Source organism: Zonotrichia albicollis, chromosome 5 (assembly GCF_047830755.1).
Source record: "Zonotrichia albicollis isolate bZonAlb1 chromosome 5, bZonAlb1.hap1, whole genome shotgun sequence".
NCBI lineage: Eukaryota > Metazoa > Chordata > Aves > Passeriformes > Passerellidae > Zonotrichia > Zonotrichia albicollis.
Genome location: NC_133823.1, coordinates 56,069,654 through 56,085,503, shown reverse-complemented (window position 1 = coordinate 56,085,503; position 15,850 = coordinate 56,069,654). Strand labels below are relative to the sequence as shown.

At 38.6% G+C, this 15,850-nt stretch overlaps 1 protein-coding gene across 15 annotated transcripts in view; it reads left to right on the top strand.

The window, feature by feature from the left end:
- LDB2 (LIM domain binding 2) overlaps positions 1-15,850 on the top strand; it is a 367,729-nt gene that overhangs the window by 215,704 nt on the left and 136,175 nt on the right. For all 15 annotated transcript variants that reach the window (XM_074541795.1, XM_074541794.1, XM_026792138.2 and 12 more), the window contains one exon: positions 11,388-11,490. In XM_074541795.1, the coding sequence (XP_074397896.1) occupies positions 11,388-11,490 (103 nt within the window). The remainder of the gene's footprint in view (positions 1-11,387; positions 11,491-15,850) is intronic.

Sequence of the window (15,850 nt, the reverse complement as noted above, 5' to 3'; positions counted from 1 at the left end):
GTAGTGATACAGCTAAGTGGCCACTTGGTAGGTGAAAGCTTTGTTTGTCTAGGGTTTTAGCATAATCATTAAATCACAGCTTTCTCTAATTGCTTCAGCTGCAGCCAAACTCAGTTGGATGGGATTCTGAAGCAAATGGAATTCTGTCACATTCAATATCAGTGTTTGCTTTATTAAATAGCATTTCTCTGGGGACCTGCATAGACTTTTGGAGTTTTTAATTTGTTACAGTATGTAGTAGCTGGCTTCTGTAAAGGAATTGTTCACCAAGCTGCAATTTTATTATTACTATTGATGCCTTTTTACTTTAAATGAGGTTGACAAGATAAGAGATGCCATTTAGAAGAAAGCTTTACTTACTTTCCTCAGTGAAGACTGAGTTTTGAAAGGGAGCACTTCTTGGTATGCATAAATTCTCCCATTTCTTTTGAAGTGAAAATTTAAAGTTAATAATTAAAACAAACACACAAACCCACTCTGTTATCACAACCTCTGTGCTTCATTCTCTCTATATTTCTTTCAGTGCCTTTCAGTGCAGTGTACCCTTTGATTTAGCAACCGTAACAGCCTTGTCAGTGATCTGTTACACTGTTCTACAATATTATAGCAGCAATAACAGTAAAAGTTTTGGTTCTAAGTAGATTTTTCATGGCGAGCAGGCAATTCAGACATCTCCATTTGAATCAGAATTTTAATTTGTAAATGCAAATGTCAGTTTAAAAAGTGCACTTCCTTGTGCTTCTCACCACCAAAACTTGAAAACTGTTGTGTACACTGAGAATATGCAAGTGTTGGAGCCCAGCTCATCCTCATTTTGTCAAAGCCACCTGAACTCCTGATTTGTTCCTTTGTTAGTCAGATATGGCGGTACCTGCCCAGCAGTGAGTGTTATGTGCTGGGAAGGGTAGTGCTACCCCACAGAAACAGAGCACTCAGAAAAATGAGTGATCTGAGGGTCACAGGATAACTCATGAGAAATGTCACTATTTGATTTGTGTTGTCTTGACCTGGGATTTCCTTATATTTCAGATTACCCAGGACATAGGAAGATATACATAAGCAATTCTGTCTCTGGCTTAATTGTATTTTGGGCAGGAATTTTGTATCCAAATACAGTATGAGACTAAAAAAAAGGGCTTAAGTGCCTTTATTTGCAACTGTGGCTAGCTGGGGAGTAAAGTTAGGAAGCCAGGCAAATAATCACATCTTCTTCATTTAAAGTATTTCATACTGGCAGAAGTCTTTAACCAGTTCTCCAACTTCTGTCTGCCACTTGGAGCTTTTTATATGAAACAGCAGGAACCTGGCAGCCTGGAGATCTTTGAGAATTGTGAGCAGAAAACTTGAACATCATTTATAGGTTTTCCTGCCAAGACTGTAAAAATCTAGACAAAGTAGATACAGTTGTTTCATCCAGCTTTTCACGTATTTTTGTCCTTCACTAAGCTCTCAAAGCCTCAACCAGTTTTCTTTTTGACTTTTAAATTCTTAGTAGATATATAGAATAGGATTTATCTTACCTACCTTTATCCCTAAAAAAGTTACATGGCTAGACTGAACCATTCTCTAGGCTCCCTCTACAGACAGTGAAGAGACAGAGATCTGCAGGAGGCTTTTTATCTCACATGAATTTAGACAACTGTCTTGGGGTGAGATGAATCCCAGCCCTGTTGTCACCCTCTAGCTTTGATTCAGCAAATGTAACAAGTTCCATTTCCATGCTGGGATTTGGAGCCTTGTATAGAATATTCCAACATCTGATTTCCACTTAATTTAATGGAAAATGAATGCATAAGTCTTTTAATTAGCTTTGAAAATCTCTGCCTTAATGTTTGATTAAGTTTGAATGTACATGTGTTTGTATATTTAAAAATTGCAAGCAAGAAATGTAGCTGTATTATTTTCAAATACCTGAGCATCTGATCACTGCAGCTGACCAGTGGTTCAAATGGCCACTGCAGATGAAACTATGCTGCATTGTTGAAAACTGGAACAAGTAAATAGAGTCTAAAATATAGACTTAATAACTTAATACCTCAACACTATCTTTTTTCTTATCTCTCTCTTAAGTAGAATTTAGATTCTGAAACACATTTAAAACAGATAATATTTGTAGGTAGAGTGACATCACCAGCTGACAAAAATGACTGTGATTACCAGTCCTAATAAGTACAGAATGCACACAGGAATTAACTTGGAGTGTAGTTTTGCTATAAAAAAGAAATAATCCTTTAAAAATTTTTACAAGAGCGGGGCTTCTGATATGGGTTAAATAAAAAATGTGAATGAACTTTTAAGGGACATAATTTGCAGGTCACTGTAACTCTTTCATGAAACTATTTGTTAATTACCACAGTGGGGATTTTTGGCTTAAAAAATATGCACTGTTTACGAAGCAAAGATATAGAGGGATTTTTCTATTACCTGTACATAACAAAGAACTCATGTTTGTACTTTACCATTGCTTCTTGCCAAAATTTCTGTAAGGTGCCATAATGTTTACTTCTCTGTACTGTCTGGAATTATACAGTGCTTTTACAATTTCTTTGGGTGACAGCTGGACACCCAAAACCACAGTCATATTATTAAACAATTAAATGCAGCAATATATAATTTAAAGTGTAGATATGGTTGTAAATTTTAAAATTAGGGGTTTCTTCAATACTTCTTTCTTGTTTTCTCTTTTTCTGACTAGTTGCTAAATTAAATTTTTGTGCATTACCTGTCCTTCATAAGGGATGGAACATACAATACACTTGATCTTTTCCACTTCCTGTACCTTCCCAGAAATAACAGTTCTTTGGCTAGAGCTGTCCATAATTTTGATATGTTCTTACCTGGTTGCAAAGCTTAATAGGAAGTCAAAATTTTGAGTTAATTACACTTGCAGACTAGCAAAAGCATAGATGGATCTCAGCTCAGCAAAACATTTAAGCATATCCTTAATTTTAAAAGTCTCTTGATGAGTCTTAGCAAGAGTTTTCTCAAAGTCCTGTAGGGTAAAGCTGTGCTAGAGTTGTGTGTAATGGGCTGGGCCGGAGGGGACCCTAAAGATCATTGCTTCCAGATCCTCTGCACCTTTTACTAGACCACATTGCACAGAGCTCCAGCCAGCCCAGCCTTGGACACTGCCAGGGATGGGGCAGCCCCAGCTGCTCTGGCCAGCCTGTGCCAGTGCCTCACCACCCTCACAGGGCTAGTTAAAACCTGCTGGCTTTCGCTTTAGAGCCATTCCCCCTCGTCCTATCACTACATGCCCTTGCCAATAATCCCTCTCAGGCTTTCTTTCTGTATGTAGAGATATGTATCTCCTCATCTATATGTCTTTTCAATCCATATAATCTTTCCTTATGATGAAATCAACTCTTTGTAGCTGCATTACCCAGCCCTTTCACTATTTGATACTTCTGCTCCAGAATGTAACTGGGAGGATGGATTGTCTTACCTGTGTTTCCCTTTCCTACCTAGATCACCAGATTCACACAAGAATAAGGAAAAATACATAGCAGAGTAAGTCTTTTAACTCAGCTGAAGAGGCATTTATGACCTCTCAAAGAACAGTCTGCTGGATCATAGTTTAGACTGCAGTTTTTCAGAATCAGGGGCCTCTGAAGGTCCCAGCTTTGTACTTGTCTCCAACACACGTGGTGGTTCTGTGAGACTGCAGTAATCAAAGGGGTGGGGAGAGTCCAGTGTGGAATGCAGGTCTCAAGTACTCTCCACCATGTTCCAATGTAGTATTTAGAAGCTGTCAGTAATAATTTTTTTTCACTGTAATAAATGATAAAGGGATTTGTGTTCACTAAATTTTAGAGCCTTGGGAGTTGGTGCAGTTGGATAGATAGACCTAGAGAGACTCATTTAGTAATCTTGCTGGGAATATGAGGGTTTTTTCTGTGCCCTAGTGACACATAATATTTGATGCTCTATATTCACTCATGGCAATACTAGTTATTGCCTTTTCATTGGGATAGATGGCATAGCAACTTCCATTTGCTCATAGAGATGGAAGTAAACAAGGTAAAAAAGAAACCAGGTCAAAATGTCAGAATAAAATAAGAACATTTGTATGGCTGACAGTAGTACATTAGATAATAGACACACTTAATATTCCATCTCTATAAACTATTCTCAAAGGCAGAGGCTGTGGGGTATTCTCTGGCAGAATAGAGAAATGTAACTGTGGTTCATTTTTGATAAACACAAAACTCAGGTCTGTGATTTGTCTGGAGTGATCATGGATTGAGAATACTACTAAGAAAATCTATTACTGTTTCCAGCCAGCCAGAGATATTTTCATGCCTATTGAAAAAAGGGCTCAAATTTAAAACAATTTTGAATATGGATTTAGTATGCACTGTATATATTCCAAGTGCTAACAGATAATCTGCTGTGGGTGGAAGTGTACAGCTCTGTAAAAACTGCACAATTTGGTTGTTAATGCCCAGTCTTTTTGTTCTCACAGCCAGAATATAGGTCTTCTCCCTAGAGACCAAGTGCAATCTATCCCATATATTTTAAAAGGACAAAAGAGCATCTTCTGCTGGTCAGTGCTGATATTGCTGTGAAATCTCAAGGATGATGCCACATTGGCAGTAAAGAATTGGCAGTGGAGTGTGTCTTGAGCCCAGCTTCACTGCTCTTTTCCCCCCTTTCTTTCTCCTATCCATTCTTGTGCACAAGTTTCAGGAATGGAAATAATGAATTCAAATTAAAGAAGCCAGTGAAATGACACATTTCACAAGTTAACTCCTTCTGCTCTGTAGTGCTTACAGACAAGTATTAAACTGCAGTCTCCTGTCTGCTGCAGGGGAATAGTCAAACATGAGAGAGTGGATATTTAAGAATTCATTTCTCTTTTGTCCACAAGCTTCAGTAAAATTTAAAGACTGACAAATAATAGGTTTTAGACTAGGCATTCTTCTCTGATTCTGTTATTAGACTGAATCAGGTATGTCTCTGTCTTATCCTTTCCTGCCAACTTAAGTTAAAAATCTCTGTAATTTTAAGCACTACAATTTTAAAAGGATATCCAAATTGTTATACATGTGGCACCTGTGTAGATGGAAAAATCAGGTGGCTGAGATGTAGTGGAATTACTGTTCTTTTATAGCTGTGTGTAGACTGGTCTTGCTATTTGCCAGGCTAGTGAGTATTTCCCACAAATACTCTAACAAAAGGTATCTAATATGGGCATATGTTAGTGGAAAGGGTCAACCATCCTTCTGAACACAAGAAAAATATTAGTTGCCCTTATTTCAGTGTCAGCATGTTTCAGTTAATCTAAACCCGTGGTAAAATTTCCCAGTGAGGACTTGCTATTTGTGACATAGAATTGACATTATCTCAAAGCACTGTATCTGCAAAGCTGAGTTGTATGGCAGTGTCATTACAGCACAGTGTTTTTGCTAAAATGATGCTGATTCTCACCTGCCTGGGTTCAGAGTACAACAAGAAAATGGCATGGATCAATTTGTATATTTTGCAAAGCCTCTCCCTTTTTCTATTATTTTTTTCCCTCTCATTTGTTTCTGAAATCAAATAATTCATGTTTGATTTTCTGTTGCCTGATAGTGTACTGATTTATAGGCAATAAAAATAGGATCCTTGATATATTAGGCATTTCTAGCGAATGTGTAAGAGTAACTCCCTCTTATGGGCCTTTCCCTGGAATTCCTTTGGATTTTTAAACCTACTCCAGATTTACATGAGAAGCAGAGATGTTGCCCCCATTTTGCACCCCAGACAGTCTCTCTGAGGAGGTATTGCTGGGGGGATCTGTTGCATGACTATATTTTGCCTTTTCAATAAAACAGAAACTTGGTGTTTTTCCTTTACTGTACAAATGAAGATAAGTTCCTAAGTGGAATGTAAACAATAGTTCAATTAATTATTAAGTGAGCTGAAGAGGCTGATATGTTTTGGGCATTGAGCAGAGTTTTGGCAAGAAGTTGCAAGTGTATAATGGAACAGAAAACTACTTATGACCAAAGCCAAGTCTTAAAATCTTTTAGCCAGTTTTACTGCACATTGTTTGAGAGATGGACTCCAGCCACAGTAGTAAGTGAAATAAAAGAAAGCAATGCCATTAAAACTGTGAATATGTGTGAAATAACAAATGGAAGGAATAGAGTGGGGCATTCCTGGCAGGGAAAGGAAGATGGAGATTCTGTAAGATACCACTAGGTGCAAGATTAAAGGTATATTTAATTCTGTGTAAAATATGCTCTATGTTTGAAATAAAATAAATGAGATAGAATAACAAATGGAAAAGCAATAGAAGAGGTTCTTAAAAACTAGCCCTGAGTAGCCAGATTGGTCCTCTTTTTCAAGTACTTTTACTAACTATAGGGTACCAATATTCTTAGCAAGGATACCGAAAAAATAGGGGAGGTGTGCGTGTTCTTGTATAACAGACATCCATATACGGGTTTCCCACCTACATACATATGAGCATTCCACTCTTTCCCTCTGTTCATACTGTTTCCAGGAAAACCAACCTAGGACTCGGTATCTGTGGTCCATACTGAATGTATACAAATATCAGAAAGCCCTATGCCAGATTATAAAACCATTATGCTTTGCAGGGCCAGACCTACAGATGAGTACTCACATTTCCAAATCTACACAATTAAGATATATAGATCCCTATTAATTTGTTACTCATTTGCAATTTGTATCAGAATCTTAAATATATTGGGTAGAGACAATATTGGTCTAATTTAAAACTAATGGGGAAAATCATTGGTTTCTTGTATTTGGACATTTTATTTATCATGATTTTTTCCATTTGCTTTGAGTATAAATGTCAATGTCAGATTTTTTTTTAACCTGTGAGTTTTGTAATCTGTAATGGCTGTGGAGTCTTTCCAGGTGTATTTAATGGCACAATCTTATCTTGAACTGCATTTTGAAAGCTCGAGTGTAGTTTAATTTGCTGGCAACAGGAGGAGGGAAGGAATGCTGTTCTTTCCTTAGGGAGACAGCAGTTCCTTGTGCAACATTAACTTAAAAGAATATGAGACACATATATGTTGCCAACAGGAATGTAGATGTATAGAGTTCTGAAAATAGTAAGTGTCAATAGGGAAGGGTTGCAGTTGCCAGAAGAAAAATGTAGGCTCCCAAGTGCACACTCTCTTTTTATTTTTGCCTTGTCCAATGCCAAGACTGACATTAAAAATTCAGGTTTTCCCTAAAAAGTGATTATTAAAAAAAAAGTCTGACTTCAGAACAGATGTGTTTCCTGTGTGTGTTCAGAATTGTATTTATTTGTTTCTGTAACTCTGTTTGAATATGATATTTTCACCTGTTAGACATGTGCAGCCAAAGCAGTGTGAGGGAGAAACCAAATCCAGGTTCTCGCTGGGCATGAGCTGTGGAGCTGCTGCACAGGGGCAGCTCTGCCCGAGGCTGGTGGGCAGCAGGATCTCTGTACCCACTCCCCTTGGGAACACAGCACTTGTGCTCTGCAGCTCTTTCCCCTCTGCAAAACACTAGTCTAGGAATCTGTAACAGGGCATTAATCCACTTAACCTGCCCTGGCAGCAAACTGAGCCAATTACTGCTTCTTCTATCTGTGTTAGCCACCAAGGACAAGTGTTCACTCTTCTCTATAGCAATCTTTTCTTATAGTTGAGGACTGTTATCATGTTCCCTGTGAGTTTCTTCTGTTTTATACAAAATACAGCTAGATTCTACTACCTTCTACCTTTCTTCCTTTGAGTCTTTTGGGGTTGGTTGCATGGGTCTTTAAACTCATTGATTGCTGTGGTTCTCAGCTAATTCCTTTAAGAGTGGGTGGCCCAGACTTGGCCATAGTACTTCAGAAGTGAAGAAGTTCCAGTTGAAGTCTTTCTAGAGATATGTTTGCTGGAGTAGAAGGGTATTGTATCCAAGACATTTCCTTTATTCCCAAGAGCAATTGATTGCCGACATATTTGCTTTGTGATCTGGACCATTTTGTACAGTACTATTTAGTCAGTTTTCCTCATTTTGGTTTTGTACTTTTGTCACTTGACTTTATTGAATTTCATCTTAATTTCAGATAATTTTTCCAATCTATCAAAATAATTTTGAATTCCACTTCTGTCCTGCAAGATATCTGCATCCTTTAAAGTGTGATTTCATGTACTGACTTTTTACGTCTGTCCATTCTGCCTTCCAAGTTATTAAAAATAAAGGAATTTGAAGAAAATGCCATAGTCTCAGTTGGCCTCATATTCCAGTTGCAAGATCTATCACAGGCAAGGGGAAAAGCCTCATTTAGCTTGCAGACTCTTAATCATGTAAGTGTGTAAGGTGTAAAGAAGAACCCAGCTTGACTCTCAGATCACACAGTGAACATACGGGACTTTTAGATAGAGGGGGAAAAAGAACATCATTGTGCTTAAAATCTGATTACCCTTGCCAAAGAAAATCAGAGTCGGGAAAAAATATTGAAACAGTAGGATTCCATTTACTTGGAGACCCTATTCAGACTTGTGCCATGCTTCAAATTACAAATAATACCAGGGGTGGAGGGGATCAAAGGGAACAATGACAGTTGTGGAAAAAGTCGTTTTGCTGCTTGGGTACCTGGCCACAGCAGCACGGCATCTTCACTTTGACCCAACTTCCTGGCTGTGTCTGCCCTCTTCTCTCCTGTGACCTGTTCCTTAAGTTTATTTCAATCCAAAATATTTTTAGAGAATTAATATTTTTTTGGTTATGTTTAGGCCATTATTTCAGTGTTTGAGCATGTGAGTGCACTACGTGAAAGGGAGGTTGCCATGGTAATTTCTCATTATTGTTGAATAGAAAAATAATTACTCTGGCGAAATCCCCCATAACCTGTCAAAGCATAAGTTAAAGATGCCTGAGGGCAGCCTTGCCTTCACCATCCCCTTTTTGCAAAAAAAAAAAAAAAAAAAAAAAAAGAGAAAAAAAGAAAAAGAAAAAAAGAAAAAAAAAAAGAAATATAAAAGAAAAAAGGGGTTTTTTTAATAACTGGATCCTATTTTGGTTTGGCTGGGGACACCTCATTGGGTTTTGTTCACGTTTGTCTTTGAGAGTAGGTGGGCCCACCTGTGACAAGGGTGGGGCAGAAAATTAATCAGCAGAGCATTTCAAAGGTTGACAGGATTTATATACTCTTTTTTAATGTTGGGTTTTCTATGTCTGGGGGTAGGGTGTTGCATTTTATATTCTTCTTTCTTCCTCACCTAAAATACGCAAAAGCTTAATATAAAGACTTTGGACTGTGTTCAAACTATGAGAAAGTCTGGATATTTCATCTAACCAGGGAGGGAATCCACATTCTTCTTGCTTTCAAGACTTCTTGGGAGCCCGCATGAGTGCAGATCTGTGTGGGTTTGAGGTGAGGCCCTGCACTTGCCCTGCTCTTCTCTATCTTTCCCACATGCATTCAAGTCCTGGCTATGCCATGCTCTCCTTTTTGTTCCCATGTCATTGGATGTTACAAGAGTAGCTCCAGTGATACCCAACTACTGCATTGACAAGAGCTGCAAATGTGGTGTGTGGCATTGCTGAAATCCTTCTCTCCACTCTTCCTTCCCTATGACAAGTATGTCCAAAAGGTTCAATGGTACTGCAGCCTCTCTTTAGCCAAATGGCAGAGTGGGAGCTCACAGCTACAATTGGACAATACACCCTTGTATGGGCTTGCAATGCAGCCCCCAGGCTGTGCTGAGTGCAGGGCCCTGTGCAGGGGTGTGTTGGACACCTGTGAGTGTTTCATGCTGACCACTGTGTGTTTCATGCTGACCACTGTGTTTCATGCTCACTGTTGTGGCTGCTTGGCTACTCAACCCAGCAGCGTTTGCACATGGGAACACTCATCAGGTTTACACCAGGAAAGAACAACAGCTCTCTGTGACAGCAGATTTCTGAGATGTGGGGACAGCTTTGATACCTCTTTGTGTGACTGAATGGCAGGGCTGTATGATCCTGTCACTGCCAGGCTGGATGAGCCTTGGCAGGGAAAGTGTATTACAGGCTCTGACTCAGACAAGAAGTCTCTCTAGGGTCTCTGGAAGGAACCAGATTGTTAAAACCTGTCCTTACCATTTCTCCATTGGATGCTTGACAAAAAATCAAAGTGAAATTGAGAGGAATATATACCTTGCTTAACATTTCGGAGTGAAATCCAAAAGTAACATCATCAGGAAATACAGCAGAAGAACTAAAATCCCCAGATTGCTCTGCATGTGTACATAATGAATATGATAGGTGCATATTTTCTTTTAAATTGGCATTTCATCTCAGGATCTTTTCCTGTGAAGCAAACATTCATTTGCTTCATATCTGGCTTAAATCTAAATTGCTCAGGCATTAAGAGGCGCTCAGACCTCACTGCTCAGTGAACCTGGCCTTGCTCACTGGAAGGGAAGGTGCTGTGAGTGGGATTGAGTGGCTCTGAGGAGTGCAGCACTGACCTTGTGTGCTACAAGTCTTGGGGCCTCAAAGGAGCAGAAGAGACTGAACCAAAAATTTCGAATCCAGCTATTAAATATATCCATAGCTTTCAAACGAAACAGTTGATGGGTTTTGTGTTGCCCAACTTGTGTAAAACCCTTGCAAGCTGGACAACATGCTCAGGTGCTAGACATTGAAGTTTGGGTGCCTGTTGTTGATCATCCCGGTCTGAAAATGCCTGCTTCAATTGATAAAGTCAAGAAATCTCCTGTAATGCTGTGTTAGTATGTGTTTTACATTGTTCACTATTTTAATAATTGCCCTGTCCCAGCTATGTGTATTACTGTGAGTCTAAGTATGCACAAGTCATCTTAACTTCTTTTTTCCACTTTTTGTATCACACTTAAAAGTAAAGATTTCTCACAACAATTACATTTAAGTAACTAGCTGGTATTTAATCAACCTGAAGTACTGTATTTATATTAAATGCATTGGAGTAGAATGGCCATTATATTTAGTTTCTAAATAACTTTCTTGTCATCTTGTGCTGATGATGAGGTTATGTAACATTACAGAATTAAGTATGAAGGTATTTTTCATTACCAGGACCAAGCATTTGAGACACACTGCCCAGAAAAGGAGGGAAAACTCATAGTTGCTTTATTTGCAACTGATGTATAAAACTATATCTAACATTTGGAGAAAAAATGTTATGGAAAAAAAAGTTTTTACATATTTAGTATGCTGGATAAAATTAAAATTTATTATACAGTAAGTTAAACACTTCAGTTTTGTTCCTAAATTAGAACATTATCTAGGAAAAATTAGTTTGAAATGTCATATAGACATCTGTACCCCAAAACCATAGGTGAAGAAGCCAAAGTAGGTGTGATCCTGCTGAATTTCTTTTACAACAGATGAACATATTTTCATTTTACCTCCTGTTAAGTGAATGATCTGTTGCTTCCTAGGATAGTGACAACCTCTGGTGGGATGCCTTTGCAACTGAATTTTTTGAAGATGATGCAACCTTAACACTTTCATTTTGTTTGGAAGATGGACCAAAGCGATACAGTAAGAAATGTATATTTTTTGTTCTAATGTTCAGTATGAGTTTTGAAAAACAGTTTATCCATACAAGACAGATGCAACCCTGGCAATGACAAAGTCACTTGTGTATAGTCAATGACTATTAAGGTACATTAAAGAATTCCATGAATTGGGAATCCATTTTTTATGGAATTCCTCTGAGTTTTATTACATGAAAATAAATTATTTCCTAGTGGAAATAATAGTTGGATTTTTTTTTAATTAATGTGGCTGTTCTTGCACTCTTTGGTAATTTGTCTTCTGCAAAAATTCAAGTGTTGAGTCTTGTGGGCAAAATTGTTCACAGAAAGGGAACTTTATAGCAAATTTCAGTATTATTGCTGGAAGGTCCTCCAAAATTAGAGGGATCAGAAAAACAACAAATTAAAATCTCTATCTTTGCTGATGAAGATAAGTGTTATTCCATCAACAGTGTGGATCTGTGCTGCTTGCCCACATTAAGGACCAGCCTTGGATGCTGTCTGAGCAGCAGTGGAAGTGTAGAATACTCTCAATTGAACACTAAGTGAAAGCTTGAATAAAAGTGAAGCAGTGAATAAATCTAATGGCATTGGAATCCATTGCCTGCACACACTGAGCAGCAAAAAGGGATAAAATTCATTGAACAAATTGTTTGAAGTGAATAATTCACTCAGCTTTAGCACCAAGCAACAGAGAGAAGTAAACATTGAAAAACTGCATTACCAATTGTTTGACTCCATTCAGAGTGACCCCTGCTTCATGGTGACAGATTGTGCTCTCTACTTAATGTTCTGAATCTTTTGAGGTTCTTTTTTCCATGAGAGTGACTGATTGTCAGCCTATCACTCATATACTTCTAATTCCTATTATCAGTTATCTCAGGTATTTATTTGACAAGTGTTACCTTCTTCTGAAGAAAAAATAACAACCACTTTGAATGCACGTTTCTGGGATTAGTGTTGACAGAATTACAGTTTCTTGCCTTTCAAAGCAAGTGATAACTCTCTAAAGGTCCTCAAATTACAGCCTATAGCAACTTTGGGAACAGCTGATCTGTCCTGATTAGGTTGAGTCAACTTGTCAGATATCAGATTTGCTAGTTGTGTTATCAGTCCAGAAGGCACAGATACATCAGCAAAAAAGCAATTAATGTCCAGTTAGATCAGAGGGAGTTGTGATTCTGGAAAACGGTGCTGCATATGAAAGAATTTGTCAACGTGTAAAATACTCCTGTTGTCACAAATGCTTGATAATGTTTGTATTGTCTGTAACTGGGACACTTTGGCATGAGGTAATACTGGGATTCTTGGCATTGTTGCTGATAAGAATGATTGAAAGATCAATTTACTGTAGTCATGGTTTTAAAAGTGACTAGTACACAGAATTTTTCCTCTGGTTTTAATTTCTGACCTCTGAACAAACTGATTGGTTTATTCTCAACATCTGGAATTGAAGCTCTGCACTTAAGGCTCTTTGCTGGTAATTAATATTTCCTTTCCTTTGTCAGTTAATTTTTACTAACTAGTGAATAGTTAATAGTAAATCAATAGTTACTGACTACAGTATTAGTAATGCTTTTTGACATGAGCAGTATTCCAACTCAGGGAAACTCTGAAGAGCATGATCGTGGCTGTTCCAGTTTGAGACTTCCATTGCCTTCTGAGAAGGCTTTGGGAGCAGTCTAGAGGCCTCTGTGCTGTCCAAGTCCCTGCCTGGGGACACCTTTGGCATTGCTTGTGGTGGCTGCAGGGTGGAGGTTGCATGCTCAGAGTAATTTTCTCTTCCTAGCTGGAAACTTTTTGTCCAAAACCACATCCAGGAGTTGAGAACAGAGAAGTCTGCTCCCCTTACAGCTCTCTGTTTTACTTGCCCAAGCCATGCCCATGCTCTGCTGTTCTCTTATGGGTGCTCTTGGCATTGCCCAAGAACCACAATGGCACCCAGAACTTCTATTCCAAGCTGCTGGAATTGCTGACCAGGGGCTGTGGCTCCTGTTAGGTGAGTACGGCTCGTGGTTGCAGCACCAAACATGAGGGTCTGAAAGGGGTGAAACAAAATTGTCCTCTTCTTCATCTGTGCTGTCTCCAGCAGGACGCCTGCCTCCTTGCCTAGAGAGTGTGCTCTTTAGGGGGGAGAGGGTGTTAAAAACATTGGAACTGGCAGAGAGGAAAGAGAAAAGACAAATTGTTTGTTCTCATTCTTGTAGGCACAGACAGTAATGGAGGGAACCAAGATAAGGCCCAGGAAAGGAGAAAAAGGCATCCTTTGAGAAGTTGTTTATAAAGTTGAAAGTGATGAAAGATGCCAGCCTCTTGCCTTTGCTCTAGGATTCAGGTCAAAATTGCCTGTCTTTGTCTTGCTTCAGCCTGTGAGAGCTGTGCTTACATCTCTGACATTGGTTGTAGCCACCACAAATTTTTTTTCCTTTGGGCAATGTTTTCCCTCTTCTGAGAACTAAAATATTCTTTTTTGGAGCAAACAAATTCAAAGAAACCCATTGCATGTGTGTGTGTGTGGAAAGGACAAAAACTTTTTTGCTGTCCAGGGCCCCGTTTTTCTCTGGGTTATGGCAATTCCCAGTCCATTTCCCTCCACCTTTTCAGGGGCTATTTAGCACTTGTGTTAAGCCATCAGAGACATGAGGAAGCTCTGTTTTGCCCCAGGTTCCTTCTTCAAAGCCCCTCGAGAATGTTGCGGGAGGCTGCTGGGAACTAATCTTGAGTGCAGTTCCCAAATTTCTTTGGGGCTTTTTTCTCTTGGTTCCTGTAGACTTTTTCTTTCTGCGAGTTTGGTATCATAGCCTGTTTCCCAGCTGGCTCTCTCTGCCCTCTGCTCTTACCTGAACATCCAATTCCACAGCCAATGCAAACGTTCAGCATAGGCCTGTAAATCAGTGTTTGCGTAAATGGTAGAAGATTTTTTTTTTTGAAAATTACTTTTATTTGCCTCCCTCTTTGGTTTAACTTTAATATACAGTTTTGTCCAAGAAATTATAAGGGTTGTGAACTCACCTTTTCTTTTTGTTGTCTCAGAAAACAAAGTTGATTATTTACTTTTGTGGCCCAAAACTGAAGCTTTCTGAAGAAAACAAAATATTTTTAGGTGTTTCATTCATGTTACCATGTTTTACAGCACTCCTCTCTATACTGAGAAAAGCAGTTTTCTTCCCTTTGCTGTTCTCAATGTTTCTCTTCAACTGTCAGCTCTGAGATTCTTTCATTTGTAGGGAAAAAAATAGATATGGTTAAAATGGGGGTTTTAAGTCACTGGGTTATGTTTACTTTGATTCACGTCTGGCAACACTATGTACTGATACTTGAGCCAGCTCTAAATGTCCCTGTATCTGCATGGCACAGCATGTAAAGGTACTTACTTATGCCCTGGGAAGAGCAGAGGTTTGTTAGTTCAGTGATCCACCTGTGTTAATTAATTTGATTGCCAGGTTTGTTAGACCTAGATCTAGTTATCTGTGCAGAACAATATTCTGCCTCGGATAGATTTGACTTGAAAGCCCAGCTTAACTTTTTCATGCAGAGATTTTGTGTCAGACCAGAAATAGCTGCTGCGCCCATCTTTGCAGCTCCTTTTGTCTTTCTTCAGTATTTGATTTCTGTACATGCAAGAACTTTACCTTCTGCAATCTTTTCTCCCTGGCACAGTGTTCCAGAAAGAAGATACTATCTTCTTTCAAACAGACACTGAAAATATGTTTTTCTCCTACTTGCTTATACCCCTCAGCTATTCTTTTGGTCTGCTATTATCTATGAACCCTACTTATGTTACTGAATTCTATGTTGAGATTTTCATGAAAATGCTGCAAAAAATAAAGATATATTTTAAGTTAACAAAGGTGTAAATTATGCATTTCTCTTGTCTGGCTCTTCAGGGTAGCATGGCTATCCTGAGACTATGAGAAACCTCACACATTCCAATGCTTAAAAACAAGGAAAGATTCCCAAAAGTAGAGATGCTACCTGTCTTACACTGCACTGAATTACAGTCAACAGAAACTAGGATGTAAACACATGAAGTTCATTCTACAGTGAGAGCAAAAAGAAATTTGCTCTAATATATTATGCCCCGATTTGATTGTTCAAGAAATAAATAGAATTTAAACAAAATCGAAGAAAGAAAATATGCCTAATGAAGCAGAATTTTTGTTTCCTTGTAGTGGATAAAGCATTCATTTCCTGTTAAGAGGCTTCTATCCCTGTAAAAGAGTAAATACTAGACTCTGATCCATTGTTGCCCAGGTTCTTTGTTTCTCAGAGACAAAATATTTCCCGAACAGATAAGAGAAACAAGTTTGATTGACAGCTCTTAGCAGAGTCTCATCAGCTGCTGTGCTGACAGCCTGGTGATG